At 44.7% G+C, this 17,265-nt stretch overlaps 1 protein-coding gene across 1 annotated transcript in view; it reads right to left on the bottom strand.

Annotated features, from left to right (window-relative positions):
• Positions 1-17,265, bottom strand: part of DNAH10 (dynein axonemal heavy chain 10) — a 2,725,177-nt gene that overhangs the window by 2,286,521 nt on the left and 421,391 nt on the right. The window contains exon 14 of the mRNA XM_069619694.1: positions 6,798-6,971. Within this exon, the coding sequence (XP_069475795.1) occupies positions 6,798-6,971 (174 nt within the window). The remainder of the gene's footprint in view (positions 1-6,797; positions 6,972-17,265) is intronic.

Genomic DNA, 17,265 nt, shown 5'->3' with positions numbered 1-17,265 from the left:
ATGAATGTCAGTTGAGACTGCCTTGTAAAAGGCATAACTCATATTTTCTTGAGCCAACTGTGGTGTGAATTTGGACTTTGGTTTCATGTCTTGTTTCATTATGCTCATTGATGTGATCCTTAGGTCATCTAAGATCTCATGCATCTAAACTTCTTCTAATTCGAGTGATCGTAGAAGATGGATATTTTCAATATCCTGAATCGTCAAGTTGCTTGGTTCTAATGGTTCTGGTGTCTTTTGATATTGTTTGATTTGAGTTGCGAAAAACTTTAATTTGAGCTAACGTACAAATTTAAAAAGGTCAATTTGGGTTTCAATGTAGTTATACTCGCAAGACGGTGCAAATGACAGGCCCTTGTTAAGCAATTGTATCTCAGGATTGGTTCATTCCTTTGAGGAAATGTTCAAAACCAGATTATTTCTTGGTCCCTGCGAGTATTCAAGTGCTCGCCCATGTCAGTCTTTTGAAGTCCTCCAAGCCCTCTGGGTTTCCGCAGTCTATTATCCCCCCTCCTTCCTCTCCTACGGGTAAAGGTATATTCTGGTTTGGGGTAGTTGGTACTTGAAAACGGACCTGTTTTGTATTCACTAGTTTAGTTCCCTTTTTGTAAGTCAAATCTGGTTCAGAAAGCCCAAACCTCCATTAGATTTGGATTTGTTTGGTTCTTCCGTCTCTTCTTTATCTCCATCTGAGTCCGCGTCTGAAGTGTTTGGTGTGCTTTCTTTAGACAGTGGTTTCGTGAATTTATTGTATTTCTCTTGGAAAGTGCACACTCAATCTTCTTGATAGTCACATTCGTCCCTATAAAATGTGCGTACTTTTCGTATTTTAATCACATCTTAATACTCCTTTAGGATTTTGTTCATTTTGTTGAAATATTTCTCCTTTGTGGATTCAAGTGCCTGGGATTCTGCGATTTCCTTTTTTATAACTTCTATTAGTTCAGTCGCTCGTTGTTGTTCTCTTGTTGCATGCTCGATGAGTATTTGGAGCATGTTTTTATAACTAGTATTTAAATTCTTCTCTCACTCCTCTGCTAGGACACTATCCTCATCTTTTGAAAAATCTGGAAAGATTAAGATTCTCAGATCTCTAGGTATGAATCCGTTGGATAAGTCGTTTTTGAGTGATATTACTTCCCAAATTTACCAATATCCTTTCTGGAGTCCCGCTCCAATTTGATGAACTTATATGTAAGGTCCTCTCTTTTGGTAATATTAGAAGAGAACCCATATGTCATGTCACCTCATTGGGAGAGCAGGATTGTTGCATCTTTTTCTCTTGTTAGAATATATTCTACCATGTGGTGTTTCCTCTCTGGTCAGCAGGACTGATGGCACTTAGTACAAAACTGTGGGAAGTAATTGGGGTTTGGTAGTGCCACCCTTCTTTGGTCCAGCGCCCAAATCTTTAGTTAGATACTCCAGTGTCACAAAATAGTGGGGAAAGTAAGAGGCAAAGACCCCTAAGATTTCCTTTTGGCTATCTCGGACTGTATTTCTACTTGGGCTAATTCATTTCCTGATGGAAGGCTTCTCGTGGGAGGTGGACCTTAACTTGAACTTTATCAACCCTAATAATCTGTAGGGTAGCTGGGATGTGATAGAGGAGACCCTTCCCAATAAACCTAAAATTCAAAATGGCTTGAGGTAGTGGTTAACCATGGAGCCTCTAGGTTTGACCCTAATTAATACCATGGTAATATGGGAAGGGAAAGACGTCCCTACTTGGAGACCAGGGGATCACTTCTCACCCTTAGTTTATATTTTTGCAGACACAGTCCTAAGTAGCGGCTATGTCAGTTTCGTTGTTCAAAACAACAATTTTAGTGACCATTCATTTCTTATGGCCAAATTTATTCTGCGGACAAAAAGGCAGCCAACGAGGCGCAAAATGTCAAAGTAACTTGTTCTGGGAATGCAATTCGATGGTCTGATCAGAACATCACTATCGTGAATGAGGAGCTTGACTGTATTGTTAGAGGAACGCCCCTACAATGGAAGTTGGGAGTATTTAACTCCCAGTGTTTCAATGATTTTATGGGGGAATTGATTGCCTGTGTTAAACAGAATAGAACATTCTCAAGTAGGGTAAGGGGGAAACAATGCATGTCTAGAATTCCTCTCTGGTTGAGGCAAAAAGGAAACTCCACTGGGATATAAGGGGTTTGATACTGGCTAGTAAGGGGAGTTCTAATTTTCAGCTTGACTCAAAGAAATTGAAAAAAAAATATTAAAATGTTTGCAAGTCTATTAAAGCTACTATGTTGCAGTTGGACGCAGAATGCATGCTTCGTACTTCAATTAAACACGATTCTTGTGCATTGATATGATATGATAGGTTATTTATAACGTGCTTAATACCCAGAGGTTTCTAAGCGCAGACCCGGGAATCAAACCCATGTTGTTCCGTGTCATCTTGCTTCAAAGGCGAGTACGCTGCCCCTGAGCTATCCTCCCGAGACATTCTGGGTTCTAGTCAATAATTTGGACCCATTGGTAGATGCCTCTGCATTGAATGCTGTTTCAGAAACCCAATGGGTGGCTTTTGTAATGAGATCTATGGTGTGGGCTCCCTGGACAAGGAACTTGATCCTGATATTACTAAATATATCATGGAGGTGCAAGAAGTCGCGTGCCCCAAGCCCAAAAGGTCTTACAAACTATGCACTTAAATGAGATCCGATTAACTGGTCGAAGGTCCTAACGTGTTTGGGAGCATTTTGGTCTCAGGTATTTTGACTATCCTGGAGAACGGCGAACGGCGTTCCCATTTTTAGGCAAGGCGCAAGGTCAGAACCGAAAAACTATCGCTCAATTTCACTAATAGACGTCGATAGTAAAATCTTCTCATCAGCTCTCTTAGCTCATGTCGAAGAATGGGCACGGGCAACTGGTCGATTGAGCCCATTTCAGCCAGGTTTCCGTAAGGGATACTCTAACCTTAATGGGTTAGTGGTGAAGGCCGTGCAAGTTTCCGCATGGAACCAGGTGAATGCATGCACCAATATGACATCCATTGACCTCTCTATGGCCTTGGACAAGATAAACAGGAACAGAGACTGTGGAGTAAACTTGCCCAATGGAGTCTACTGGGCAGTTTGTTGAGACTGTTGATTGCCCTGTACGCGGATTCTGGGATCTGTGTAAGATTGAACAGGGACAGGAACTGTCTGAATGCATTAAAACCTTTAAGGGCTTGAGACAAGGATGTAACTTGGCACCATGCCTGTTCAATCTTTACGTATCTGATGTGGTAAAATACCTGGCGGGGGTGTGCCTCATACCACCCAACATTGGTGCATTGAGGGTGGAATGGTTGGCATACACAGATGATTTTTTTGTTATTTGACAATTCGTGGACTGGTTTACAATGTTTATTGACAAAATTTGCTGTGTATGCCATTGAAAACGGCCTGGTGGTGAATCCAACTGAGACCAAGATCCTTGCAATTTTGAGGGGGAAAGAAAAAAGAGAGGAAGGGTCTGGTCTCTGGGAAATAGAGCGATTGGTACATTGGAATCGTTGGTTTACTTGAGTTTCCAGATTAGTTCTTTGCCAGGGTGTAAAACTATTAGAGAGTCCCTGCTTAACAAAGAGAAAGGCTTGTCCTTCCAGGTATTGAAAATTGACAGGAAGTACAGGCGCTTGTCGATTAAACCAGCCCTTACATTCTATGAAGGCAAGATTGTCCCAAAACTAATCAATGCCTTGGAATTAGTTGACGGTATTATCATTAAGGTTTTAGACTGAATTGAGACAAAAATTTGGCACAAACTATTAAATGTGCCTAATTCGATACCACTGGCAGCCATAAGATTAGAGTTAGGGATGGTCTCGATGAGGTGAGGGGCTCATGTGGAGTGGAATTTACTTGCTTTATTTGCCAAATTAATTGACCCAATTCTACACACCCTTTACGAGTTATTGGGAAAAGAACTCTTTAGTACAAAGAATAAATCCAACTTTCTTCTCCAGTTGGAGGTGAGGGCCCTTGCTATTTTGGATAATTTGGAAATGGACAGGGCTTCTTTGTTGGCAAACCCTGGGAAAGTGAAGAAAGCCCTTTATGATTTTGATTGGGTCTGTACTTCCGATTCCTTTCATTCGTATCCATCGCTTCATAATTTGGCATTTGATCATAGAAGGCGGGGTGCCCCAACAATGATCCTCTTGCAGTTCCCCAATAAATATTATAGAAGTAATTTATTAAGATTAAGAGGGAATCTGCTATTAACGAGAGAGATCATGTTAAGGAGAAGAACTCACCCGATGACGGATACCATTTGCAGATTTTGTAATCTGGGCTCGATTGAGACTGTGCAACATTTAGTTCTGGAATGCGTAGTATTAAATACTAGTAGGATGAAATATTTCCCTAATTCTCCCGCTCGGGCCCTGAATTGGTGTTCATTGAATTGTGACTATATCTGGAATACATGTCTTAACATCAATTCTACTAAAGACCGCCTGGCGGTGGCAGGTTTTATTAAAACAATGAATTTGATGTATTGATCGGGTTAAATTGAATGGGATGGATTTATTAATGAATTGTCTTTTTTGTAATCTGCTGCAATGATAGCGTGTTTTACTCATTTATAACTGTTGAATCTGTAGTTCTTTTTCTTCTGTGCTTATTTGTGAGTGCTTTTATTGTTTAACTATATCTGATGTATTACTTTATTATTATTGGGATGTAATGTTAAATGGATTTTTTTGTAAAAAAGTTTTTTAAACAAAATACAAATAAAATAACTTTAAAAAAATAATATAGGTGAGAGCAATTAGGGATCCTGGGATTAGCTTGTACTTGATGCTTGTAATGTATTCAAATGTTGTGGCTTCTGTCTTTATATACTGTAACTCAATGTCGGTGGGTCAAGAGCGTTTCCAGTTCTAATGAGCTAACTAACCCACCTGGCTGGAATTTGCATGCATTAAAGATGTTTTTCTTGCATATCGTTCACTCCATTATTGCTTCCGTGGATTGATTTTTCTGAATCAGATCTTGGGTCTACCGTACATAACGGATGCCCATGCAAGCACCCTTAGGAATTCCAAGATGGTGGTGACACGCCATTTTTGTAGACTCAGAAGGAAATGGTTAGGGAATGGACAGCGAGGCTGGCAGAGACATTTAAATATCCGTTAGGGGAAGTGCAAGCAAGTAACCAATGTAAAATTCGAAATCCTGATGGCTCGAGGCAATCCAAACTGCCAAAACAAGCCTCATCTCCCCTGGATAAAAGACAGGGAATGAGGAAGAGAAAATGCAAAGGAGTTTGCAAGGCAGCCAGTACGCTTCCAAAATGTCCCTAACGACAAAGGAACCATGGTACATGGGAAGAGGCAATCCTTGTTTTAGCTAACATGCAATAGCTTTTCTGGAGATGGCTAGCCCAGAGCGCATACCCAGGCTGCTGGAAAGAAGGTATACTTACTGCAGGGGTCTGAAATCTCCAGCTCGCCCGATGTTTTAAGCTATGACGTCCATTATCCCCCACCATTGACTGTCCTGGCTTAGGCTGATGGTAGTTGTAGACCAAAATATCTGGAGCGCCAAAGATTAAAGACCTCTGACCGTGTATATGGTCTGTGCCAAGGTGAAAAAGGCCTGAAGATTATGTGCTCCTTAAAACGGAGAGACCTATGGCAGTAGTGAATGATGTAGAATCTGAGGTCTGGGAAAGATCTACTGTGAAAGCTGTTGAAACCAACGTCTGGGAGAGACCTGCACCATACCACAGTTATCTCAAATCCTCACTGGTTATTGGTAAAATGTCTCTATAAAGCAAACATGTAACCTCAAATTGCATCATATAACAAAGGAGTGGTGCGAGAAACCAGAGGCTGAAGGAAAGGTTCAGAGAAGAAACCTAATGAAAGAAACTGAAGAACCTGATTCCTGGGCGAGGTCCTCAGAGAGCTGCTGAAAGGAGGAAGACAGGATACAGCCAGACTGTGTAAACCATGGAAGAGCCTTCCCAGGAAAAGCTATTTGTTTTGCTGTGTTTGTTTAGGACTAGACATTTGATATTAGGATTTTGGGAACTGTTTTGTGAGATAAACTGCAACAACCCTTTTCCGCACCATTTGCATTACAAATCTAGGGTAGTAAGGAAGTTAAACGATTTAAGATTAGGTTTTGAAATGTTATGGCGGCCACATCGTTTGGCCATTACTTTGTAGAATAGGTCATACAAAGGGGCGGGTTAGGAGTGGACTTATAAAAGTGTATTATAAGAACTTTATGATTTTGACACAGATTTCCAAATATGTTGACCCATCTGTGACACTGTTGACTTTAGAAGCATCTTTAAATGTGTAGATTGTGCCATAGATCTTGTAGGCGTTTGGTCCAACCCCTGCCCTTAATAAATAATTAATGAAGCCATTTGTCTGAAACACACGGATAACACACTGCATGTATCATTGCTCAGCCGTCCCACACCATACAACAAGGATATTGAGCAGGATGAGCAAAAACACGTGCTTGCAACCATAAAATGGTGTATACGTAATATGTGAAATGAAAAAAATAACTCTGGGCAAATTCTGCTCTTCATTGTGGAGCATTCCAAAGGACACAAATCAACCACACCAGAGGCCTTATGTGTTTCACTTGGCATGTTCTCTACCTAAAATGGAAACACACACAATGCGCAAAACGAATGCGGTGACACTGGGAAACACCAACTCAAGGTTGTGTAATATGCAACACTGACAAGTTGGGATCTAAGAAAATGTCTTCCAAGTTGTAATAACAGAGAAAGTGAATTGTTTTCTGCTCACTTACTGGTTCAATAAGTATTTGAACTGTTGGCGTTTGCTCTCCAGCAGACAGTTTCAAAAGGAGGCTTCTTTTCAGAAGAGACGGAAGTATCAGTTCTGCATGCTCTTTCCATTGTTCATATTTCTTATCTTCATATTCCTTCATTCTCCTGGCCACTTCCAAATATTTGGCTTTAGCCTGTTATATGGAATTAACAACACAATGTTATCAAAGCGGTAATTAAGTACATCAGTGGCACAGGATAGTACAGTTTTGTGGATTCTCAAATCTCTCAGTTACTATAGAATCCCATTTACCTCTCAAATCAACACAATCTGGCAGCTATTGGGTGGCTGATGTGAACTTTGCGAGTGAGATAGTCCAGATCTTAGTTTGCCATCACCCAAATCAATCACAATCGTCACAATTTCTGTTGGCCCACTCAATGGCACCATGCCTATGTATGGTGCCTGTGAGACAGGCATGGTATGAAGAGAGACACAGACTCAAAGATATTAGTTTAAAAAAAAAATGATTTACTAAAGTTCCTGGATTGGTGTAATGCCTAACTGGCCCGAACACTAAAGGGATGGTTCCTTCAACTGATGTTTCTAAGGGCTGTCGATGTCTTGAGAGTCCAAAATAAAGATCTGTCCATTTCTAAACCTATGCTTGCCCTCACTTTTTAACAAACATGTGCTAGGAAGTCTTTCTAAAGCAAACAGTGGTGGTTCAACAAAAACAGGAAACCAGGATTTGTTTCAGGTAGTCTTCTCACGACGTGCAGGATGGTCAGCTTCAAAATGAGTTAAATCAAAAAGAGACTGCTCATAGGACCTCTTCCATCGTTCAAACAATGTCAATGGGCCTCATTACGTGTCCAGCGGTAACCCTGCCTGTGCTAACCCCTCTCTTTAATTTCCTGCTCTTCCTTCTCTTAAACCTTTACCTTCAGGGGCTTGCTGCACCCCCTTCTTGTTCCCGTGTGTATTCTGTTTTCTTGCCTTCTTTCTTGTGCCCACTGGCACCTTCTTTAACTTCATTTATGCACACGTGCACTCGCTTTACCTTTCAGTGCCCACTGGCACCTTTTCCAGCATTTCCGTGCACACTTGCACACTTTCCACTCAGCTGGATCGCATGCACTCTTCTCTCTCGTTTTGGGTCTTTTGTGCCCTCTTTATTACAGTTCTTTCACTTAGTGGCACTTGAACGTTCTGCTTTTCTTGTTTTCTCTTACTTTCTTTGTATCTTGGCACACTTCTTCATTCTGTATTGCTTCAATGGCTTCTTTCCTTTCTTTCCTCTTTTCTGCTCCATGCCACTTTATGCATTCTTTTTGCCTTCCCTGCTTCAGTCCGCCGCATGCTGCAGAGTCTCACTCATCACTCTCTCTCTCCTTCAGAAGATTCACCCTGGCAGCAGCGCATTGACAAGCGGTCACTTCTGGTTGCGTGGGCCTGAGGTCAGGGTCTCACCACCTGCCCCTCAGACACCTTTGGCACAGGTCCCAAGGTAACGAGCAATGCTCCGACTGCCAATAGCAGCCTGCAGAGTGCTTTGCTCCAGCTCCCTGGATATATGATATGATATATGATATGGCATTTGTAACGCGCCTATACACAAGTGTTTCAAGGTGCAACGAGGCAGGGAGGGGGGACAAAGGGAAGACAGACAACGATCTTACTAGGCACGGTGTCATTCAGATTGCGCAAGTGCATGGGAAGAGGGGAAGGGAAAGTGCAAGGGGAAAGGGAGAGAGGAAAGTGCAGTACGGGGGTAGTAGAATAACAAGATAAATAATAAGGGCCAGCTGGTGGCAAGTGCAAGGTAAGTGCAGACAAGTGCTGGGAAGGGGGGGGGTGTAGGGATACAGAGACAGTCCCGCAGTGCAGGGGTTGCCAGGGAGGCAGTGCAAGGGGAGAGTGGCTAGGCCAGGGACCGAGATCAGTGAGTGGCCCAGTTGCAGATTCAGTGCAGTTTCAGTCAGGAATTAGCAGGGGACAGGGGGAAAGAAAGCAGAAGCAAAGAGGAAGGTTTTGAGGTGCTTCCAGAACCGGAGATGGTTCTCATCAAGTTTCAGGGAGGCAGGACGGCTGTTCCAGAGGGAGGCCCCTGCCGCAGAGAGAGATCTACCCCCAACTCGTTGCTTGGAGAAGCGGCTGACCCTGATGGAGTTGGAGGCGGATGAGCGAAGAGCTCGAGAAGGGAGATATTTAGGAAGAGAGAGTTGAAGGTATTTTGGCCCCAGGCCCCAGAAAGCCTTGTGGACAATGCAGAGGGTTTTGAACTTAATCCTCGCAGTCACTGGGAGCCAGTGCAGAGATTTCAGTCCTGGAGAGATACGGTCCCTGGGCTTGAGGCCAAGGACAAGTCTCGCAGTCCTGTTCTGGATGAGTTGCAGAGGGCGGAGAGTAGAGGCAGGCAGATTTAGATGGAGGCTGTTACAGTAGTCCAGCTTAGAGAGAACCAGGGCTCTGGAGACAATGAGCTTCTGGGGGAAGGAGAGGAAAGGAAGAATACCTCCGAGGAGGTGCAGCTGGTAGTGTGACTTCTTAGAGATGTCAGATATGTGAGGAGAGAAGGAGAGTGTGGAGTCGAAGATGACCCCGAGGTTTTTTGCCTTGCAGGTAGAAGCAGGAAGAGGGCCAAGAGAGGCCGGCCAGAGAGTTGCAGGGAAGGAGGGAGTGGGTGTGCCGATTAGTAGAATCTCAGTCTTACTGGCATTAAGGCAGAGGTCATTGGTGACACACCATTCCTGGATAGCAGACAGACAGTCAGAGATGAGGGAAGAAGAGGAGGAGGCCGAAGGTAGCGTGAAAATGAGCTGGGTATCATGGGGCAGAGAGCGGCGATGCAGTGGGCAAGGAGTGCCAGATATTGGTTGAACAGCCAGGGAGAGAGGTTAGATCCCTGGGGGACACCACAGGTAGAGAAAAAGATGTCAGAGAGGAAGGACCCCAGTTGGACCTGGGAGGGTCGATTGGAGAGGAAAGAGGTCAGCCACAGCAGAGCCTGACCAGTGATGCCCAGGTTATCACGGAGCCGGTTGAGCAGGATGGCATGGTTGACAGTATCAAAGGCAGAAGAGAGATCGAGCAAGATGAGAACACACAGAGTATTAGAGTCAAGGTTGGAGAGCAGGTCTTCACAGATGTTCAGGAGAGCAGTTTCCGTGCTTCTGGCAGCTCTGAAGCCAGACTGATGGTCATGAAGACAACCAACAGATTCCGCATGGAGATTAAGCTGGGAGATGGCCAGTTTCTCCAGGAGCTTGCCCAGGAAGGGAGTGATTGAGATTGGGCGATAGTTAGCCGGGCAGGAGGGGTCAGAAGAGGGTTTCTTAAGAAGAGGGTGCACAAGGGAGTGCTTAAGGGGGGATGGGAAGACTCCAGAGGCGAAGGAGTGATTGCAAAAGTCAGCCAGGGCAGAAGCCAGGGAGTCAATGTGGTCCTTGATAGTTTTGGAGGAACAGGGGTAAACCTGTTTTGATGAGACTTTCATAGATCGGACTTGTCTGGAAACCTCGTCAGCAGACAAAAGGGGAAAGGCAGAGGAGGGAGGAGGGGTGGCTGCAGAAGGGCCAGAGGAAGAGCAGGGAATAGAGCGAGGGAGGTGACAGGAGGAGAGTGAGGACAGGACGTCCTGAGTTTTTGAAATGAAGTGAGAAGCCAGTGCCGTGCAGAGGGCCTGGGAGTGGACAGGAGAGGTAGAGACTGCAGCAGGGTTGGCCAGTTCCTTGCAGATTTTAAAGAGTTCAGCCGCGTTGTTAGATGCTGCAGAGATGCAGCCTTGGATGAGCACTCTCTTCTTGGTGAGAACGGAGAGCCGGTATTGCCTTTGGAGCAGGCGGCAGGCCAGTTTGTCAGAGGATGAACATGAAGCACGCCATTTCCTCTCTGCCACCCTGCATTGCATTTTCGGGTGACGAAATCCGAATCATACCAGGAGTTACATTTGGCTTTGGGCTTCAGGCGGATTCTTATGACAGGGGCAAGGATATCAAGAGTATCAGATATAGCAGAGTGGAGAGTGGAGAGGGCTGTGTCAGGGTGGGAGTCAGCCGAAGGGGGACGGGGGGATGAGAAGGTGGCGGCGAAAGCCTCAACTGACATGCGCTTCATGGGTCGGATGACCGAGAAGGAGGGTGGCAGTGATGAAGGTGGCTTTGCTTGAGGGGTAGGGAGGGTGAGGTGGGAGGATAGGAGAAAGTGATCACTCGAGGAGAGAGGAGTGGAGAGAGAGACAAAGAGGGGAAGGTCAGAAGAGATCAGAGCAAGCAATGAGTCGGCCCAGACAGGAGAATAGAGAGTGAGAAAGAGTCACAGAGGTCACGAAAGTGTCCAGAGGGGCGACAGGAGGCATTCAGGTGGATGTTGAAGACTCCTAGAAAGAGGAGTTGAGTGGTTGAGGCCAAGAGTGAGGAGGAGAGGTCCGCCCACTCGGAGAGGAAGGAGGAAATCTGGCCGGGTGGTTGATAGATAGTAGCCACAGTAAGGGAATGGCTAGGAGAGAGAAAGAGTCAGCAGACAAGGCATTCAAAAGAGGAGTAGGTCTGCGTAGGAGTGACAGAGGCAGGAATCCACTCAGGGAAGATAAGGGCAACACCCCCATCAGCACGGTTGGGCCTGGGCACGGAGAGGATCTTGTAGCCGTCAGGTAGGAGTGTGTCAAAGCTGGTGACAGAGCTGGCCGTGAACCATGTCTCAGTGAGACCGAGGACATCAAGGTCAATTTCCTCAAGAAGGCGACATATATCAGAGGAATGTTTGACAGTAGAGCGAGAGTTAAGAGTGGCACTATGGAGAAGGTTGCCATCCTTGAAGGGCTTCCGGGGAGGGGTACATATCAGAGGTACACCCTGCGAGGGGAAGAAGGAGCATGAGCGGGGGCAGGGAGGGAGGGGGAAGGCAAGGTAGCCGAGGATAGAGGAGGGGGAGACACGGCTCCTTAACCATGCCACAGCCCCTCACCAACTCTGGCCCAGAGTCTCTGCGTGCTGTTCTCGTGTGGGTCATATATCCTGCTGCTCTCTGCTCCTTGGCTTCTCTGGTCCAGACAACATCACCAGCTCGCTCTCCCACCTTTATAGAACCACACTTTCTATAGTTGTGAAAACAGTCAAGTGGTGTCCGGTGTGAATGATAATCAGTAAGCGCCTGCCTCTGCCTGACTATCAATGGGACAACTTAAGTTCTTTCTACAGCCAGTTTCCCTTACACTAACCATGTGATTTCTATGGGAAATCTTCACTACTCCCGGGTGCCTCTTTCCCAGTATTTGTTGGAAATGGGGGAGGGGAGATGGGACAAGACCACTGAGGGTTCTTGCAGGGATAAGGGTAATAAGAAGGATGAGTTTGGGGCACACCCTGGTTGATTTGTCCAGGGTGATTCCCCTTTCCCCATTTCATCTTGTTTTACTGACGATTTGTAATAGTGATAGGGATAAGAAGTTCTCTGACTTAAGTTGGGGAAGCATCCATACATGTTATAGCCAACCAGATTCTGGTCCCTCTGGTTCCCATATTTCACCTTTGTTATTCTATTATAATTGTATGTCCCTTCCTTATTCAAGAGAGGTAGCCCCGAATATCCTATAAAGGCATCAGGGATGTCTTCCTCATCCCCTGTTATCATAATCAGATACAGTGCCTCACCTGAGTGTCTCCCGGATTTATAACCCTGGCTCCCCTCACCCAGGTGATACTCCCTCGCTTGTCCACCCCAGGGTTGGGATTCAAAAGTGATGGCCCTTCCCTGGCCACCTAACTAGAGGAACCTTGGGCCTATCTGGGAGAATATCCTCAGGTTTCTCACATGCCATAATATCAACTGACAAGGCTGTACTCAGTTGAACAAGTCTCATAAGGGTAACACAAAAACCCACTTATACACTCTAAATCTGACATGAAGGTCAACAACAATCTCCAGTAGACTTTAAGAGCTCTGCTTGATAGTAAGGAGGTAAAACACATCCTTCTTTATAGCCACACAAAACCTCACATGTAATACTAGCAATGTCCTCATATAGGACCCAGGATTGGTCAATATCCCGTCTGCTTTATGACTTGTCAGGTAAAATAATTTGACACACGCAAATTCATTCTTGTTACTAATTGGTTGTACTATGCTTAAACATGTTAGGTTTTGTGCTATAAAGATTGGCTTGTAGTGCAATACTATGTACTAGCACTGAGGTGCAAATAGATATATGTGTGGTGTATTTACTGTCACCCATGATTGTATCACAACTGTTTGTTCTTCTTAAATGCAGAGCTATGTTATAGAAAAACAAATGCTAAAAAATGCTAAATAAAGGTTTAAAGCAGAATATTAATAAAACTGCCTCAAATTAATGCAAGAAAGCAACCTTTGAATGCATTCATATATGGAAACATGAATAAAAGTGTTGTCAACCAACCTCAAAAAGGTCTAGTTGCACAAAATGTTGGTGCAAAGCTTATATCTTGGATTCAAATAATTCACATCTGCCCAACATCACGATTTTCGAAGGATTGTTTTAGGGCTGACTCATTCCAGCCACCCTTGTGAAAAATTGTTACATACATGATCTATAGTATGTTAAATTTGTATGTGGCAGAACTCCTTTAGTTTCCTATACTCATATAGGACTGGCCTCATACAGAAGAGCCTTCTTCATTAGTTTTATTTTATTCTATTAGAATCTTTGTTCAGCGCAGGCCTTTCCCAGAAGGACTCAGAGTGTCTTTCAAGGTTTAAAGGTTAACAGAATTTACAAAGGGTTTTCAGGATAGGATAGAGTGATTAGGATAGATAAGTGGTAGCAGTAAAGATGTGAGGGATGTGTGTGATCTGTGGGAAAACAGGTATGTTTTGAGGCTCTTTCTGAAAGTGATGAAGGATGCAGTGCGGCTGTAAAGAGGTGAGTGCCCAGTGGGTAAATGCTTGTGTGCATGTTACTTTGCAGAGTGGAATGTGTATGAGATGCTATCTTGCTTGTCTGGTGTTTGTGTGGGTGATGGGTTTAAGTCTGTCATGAAGTTAAGATGGGGTTTTGTGGTGGTTGGCTTAGAAAACACTGCAGAGTCCCTTGAAGGCAATTCTTTGGTGTACGGGTAGCCAGCAGGGCTGGGCGAGAGATGAAGGGATGTGTGAAAGATTTGGAAGGTGTAGGTTCAGTCTGGCTGCTGTGTGTTGTATGGCTTGCAGAGGGGCAAGCATGCTGCTGGGGAGTCCAGTGGGGAGAACATTGCAATAGTCCAGCTTGGACAGAACCAGTGATTGGAAAGAGGTGCAGTCAAGTCATCATGAGGAAGGATGTGTAGTTGTAGATTGCATGTTTTGTTAACAGTAGTCATGTGGTGTGTCAAGGAAAGGTGGGGGGGTGTTGATGGTGAAACAAAAGGATTTGACAGGTGTGGAGAGGGATATGTGTGGGTTGTTCATGGTGAGTTCTTTGATCTATGGGGCGAGTATGGGTGTGTGTCTAGGGGCAGATGAGGAGGTAATCCATTTTAGAAGGGTTGAGCTTGAGGAAGTGGGAGGCGATCCAAGTGGCGATGGTGGTGCGACATCTTTTGAGAATGTGGAGTTGTGAAGGGGATGAAATTTGGAAGTATATGTGTGTGCCATTTGCGTATTGGTGGAAATGGATGTTGTGTTTTTGCTAAGGGTCTGTCCAAGGGAATTAACATATGGGTTGAAGCGGAGTGAAGATAGGGAGGAGACTTGCAGGACCCTGTAATTGACCAGGATGGGGTCAGATCAAAAAGGGGGCATGAAGACAAAGTGTGTCCTGTCAGTAAGGAAGGAGGTGAACCACTTGAGGACAGTGTCTGAAAGTTTCCTCCTGTGAGATATGATGTTGAGTAGAATGGTGTGGTAGATGTTGAAGGCTTCAAATGAACCAAGGATTATTGTCAAGGGAAAGGGGAGGAAACGTTCCCCAAAAAAGGGGCCCAGAGAAAAATCTACCCAGAGACAACATACTGTGCTTTTTCATTGCCTCCTCATCTTATACAGGGATTTTAAAGTGCTGCTTATGTATGATGTTCGTGCAGATGTTAGTGCTAAATGGAGTGGTATACCTGTTAAGTGCTCTCAATTAACATGGAGGCGGAAAGGGCTGGACTGGAAGTGCATCTACGTGCTTCTCTGCCGCTTGTAATGGAAGTGTGACAAATTCACAGCATAGAAGCAGTGGATTACCAGTGCACAGGAAGGTGGTGGGGTGCACTTAGCAGCTTGGACACTGCACAGATGTCACATTCGGGGTACGCTCTCAGCCAGCATCCCACAATTAAATACATTACATTTAGAGGCATCCTGCATCTGTACATGTGTACAGCTAACATCGCAGGGTGAGAGGGGTCAGATAATCTTGTCAAGTGGGGCAACAACATAATCTGCTAGCCAATTAAGTGCACGTTCATTTGCGTGACTCCCAAACACAATGCACACTCGCATTACCCATACAAAAAATTCAAATAACAATTAGGAGTCTTTTAGCCCACCCCGCTGAGGAATAAAAAGGGCAGGAGATAACACAAGTTGTCTCTAAAATTACATACATCTGATCAGATGAAACAGCCGACATAAAAGCAACAAAAATGAATTCTCTTTCCAAGCGCACATATTTTGCACAAAGTTACCTATACATCCCCAACACAAAAACAATAGGAGAATTGGAAACATTTTCGGGAGATGTATCTGGCAGCATAGCAGGATAAGTGCACTATGACATAGAAATACTACAGGAAAGCAAGTGTGATGTGGTCTGGCTCTTCCTGCCTGAACATCATGTTTTCGGCAGCTCAACTATTCTGGGCCAAGAGATGGCTGATCTTCAATGATAATCAGAGTTGGAAGTTAGTTGAGATATACTTACCCCTCCTTTTACTCCATAAAACGTATTGGCTATACCTCTGCAGAGTGTGCTCAAGGCCATAATAAACCATCCTGACCCGGAAAATATATTGAAGGGCTGACACACACCTCTAATAAGGTAATTCTGGATGGACCAGTCATCAGTGGGTTAGTAGTGGGGTGCCTACCCCAGCCAGACAACATTCCCACGGATTGTAACCAATAGAACATAAGTGTATGTAGCATGGGCCGTTAGGAGTAAAAACAAAAAAAAACTACTGACCCATTTACATAGGCACAGCACGGTTATAGTCTTCCTCCAAGAAAAAGCACTTCTAGAGAATTATAAGGATTAGATCTTAAACATCAGATACGACCGAAATCCCTAACTATTTGGATCGGGGTTGAAACCCCGAGATCCAAATGCTCGAGGGAGAAAAGACTGAAGATTATTTTTACGAAATAACCTTCTATCTTTTCTCCCCTGAGCATTTCTGATTTGGCCCGGCCCCACACCCACGCCCCCTCCCACCTCCCTAGCATGCTCCCACCCCCGCTACTCACCTTGCGGCCGCCGACTGTCCCTGGTCCCTTTCTCTTCCGTGATCGGGAACCGGTACTACAGGGTATTTTCCATTTTTTGGGGGGCTTTTTGGGATGGCTGCGGGGGACACCCCGCACACAATATAGTGAGCAAGGGTGCGGCGGACACCCCGCAACCCCAGCACCGAATGCGTGATTTGGTCGAACTTTTCGGCCGGTCTGAATTTTCGAACTACCGAAATTCGGCCAAATCACCCATTCAGGCTTTTATGGTCAACAATGTGGACTAACCCAACTATTTCATGCTTAGATTAAGAGGGGTTGATATCTTGATTGAGAGGGGCTTGAGACTGCTGATGGGCAAAGTGCAGAGAGAAACAGAGGGGTGGTTTGTTCTGACACAGGTTTCCATAATGATACTTAATGTTTCATTGGCTATGTTTATCTGTCCAATGCCACACTAGCCAAACTGAACTGCTCAGATTTCTCTTGGGATGGTACACCAAACCTCTCTTAAGGTAAATAGCGAGGCACAGCAGTCAGGCTTAACTCAGGGGTGGGGCTATGAATCTGACACAAAGGTACAATTAGTCTGCACACTTATCCAAAGAAAGCACACCACACTGGTATACATAAAAATGTACACTTTTATAAGATTATACAAGTAATAGAGAGGCAATCAGAAAGGCACAAGCCGCCACACTGTTTAATGAGACTTTGCAAACTAGCAACACCAGCAAACCAGCCGCAACGGCACCGAAGAGTGACAGCGAATTGGGTCTTTTGAAGGAACTGGAAAAACTGCGACGCAGGGAGTTGAGCAAATGGTGGGAGGAGCACTCACTTCAGAATTACATCGAAGTAGGCAGAATCCCACGCGGTTTAAGGATTCTAACTATCCCTTCCTTTGAAGAATTAGACCCTATGATGCTACAAGAATGGAGCGCAGCAACGAACAGGTGTTCTAGAACATTTTTGCAGTTGCTGGTGAAGTATGCTGGTGCGGACCGTATTAAGACATTGGAAAAGATTACAGAAATAGAAAAACAACTAAAAAAGGTACCTGAGACCGAAGAAGGCAAGAGATTGGGGAAGAACAT

This window comes from Ambystoma mexicanum, chromosome 10 (assembly GCF_040938575.1).
Source record: "Ambystoma mexicanum isolate Mex_15411 chromosome 10, UKY_AmexF1_1, whole genome shotgun sequence".
Taxonomy (NCBI): domain Eukaryota; kingdom Metazoa; phylum Chordata; class Amphibia; order Caudata; family Ambystomatidae; genus Ambystoma; species Ambystoma mexicanum.
This window is presented reverse-complemented; position numbering and strand designations above follow the sequence as displayed.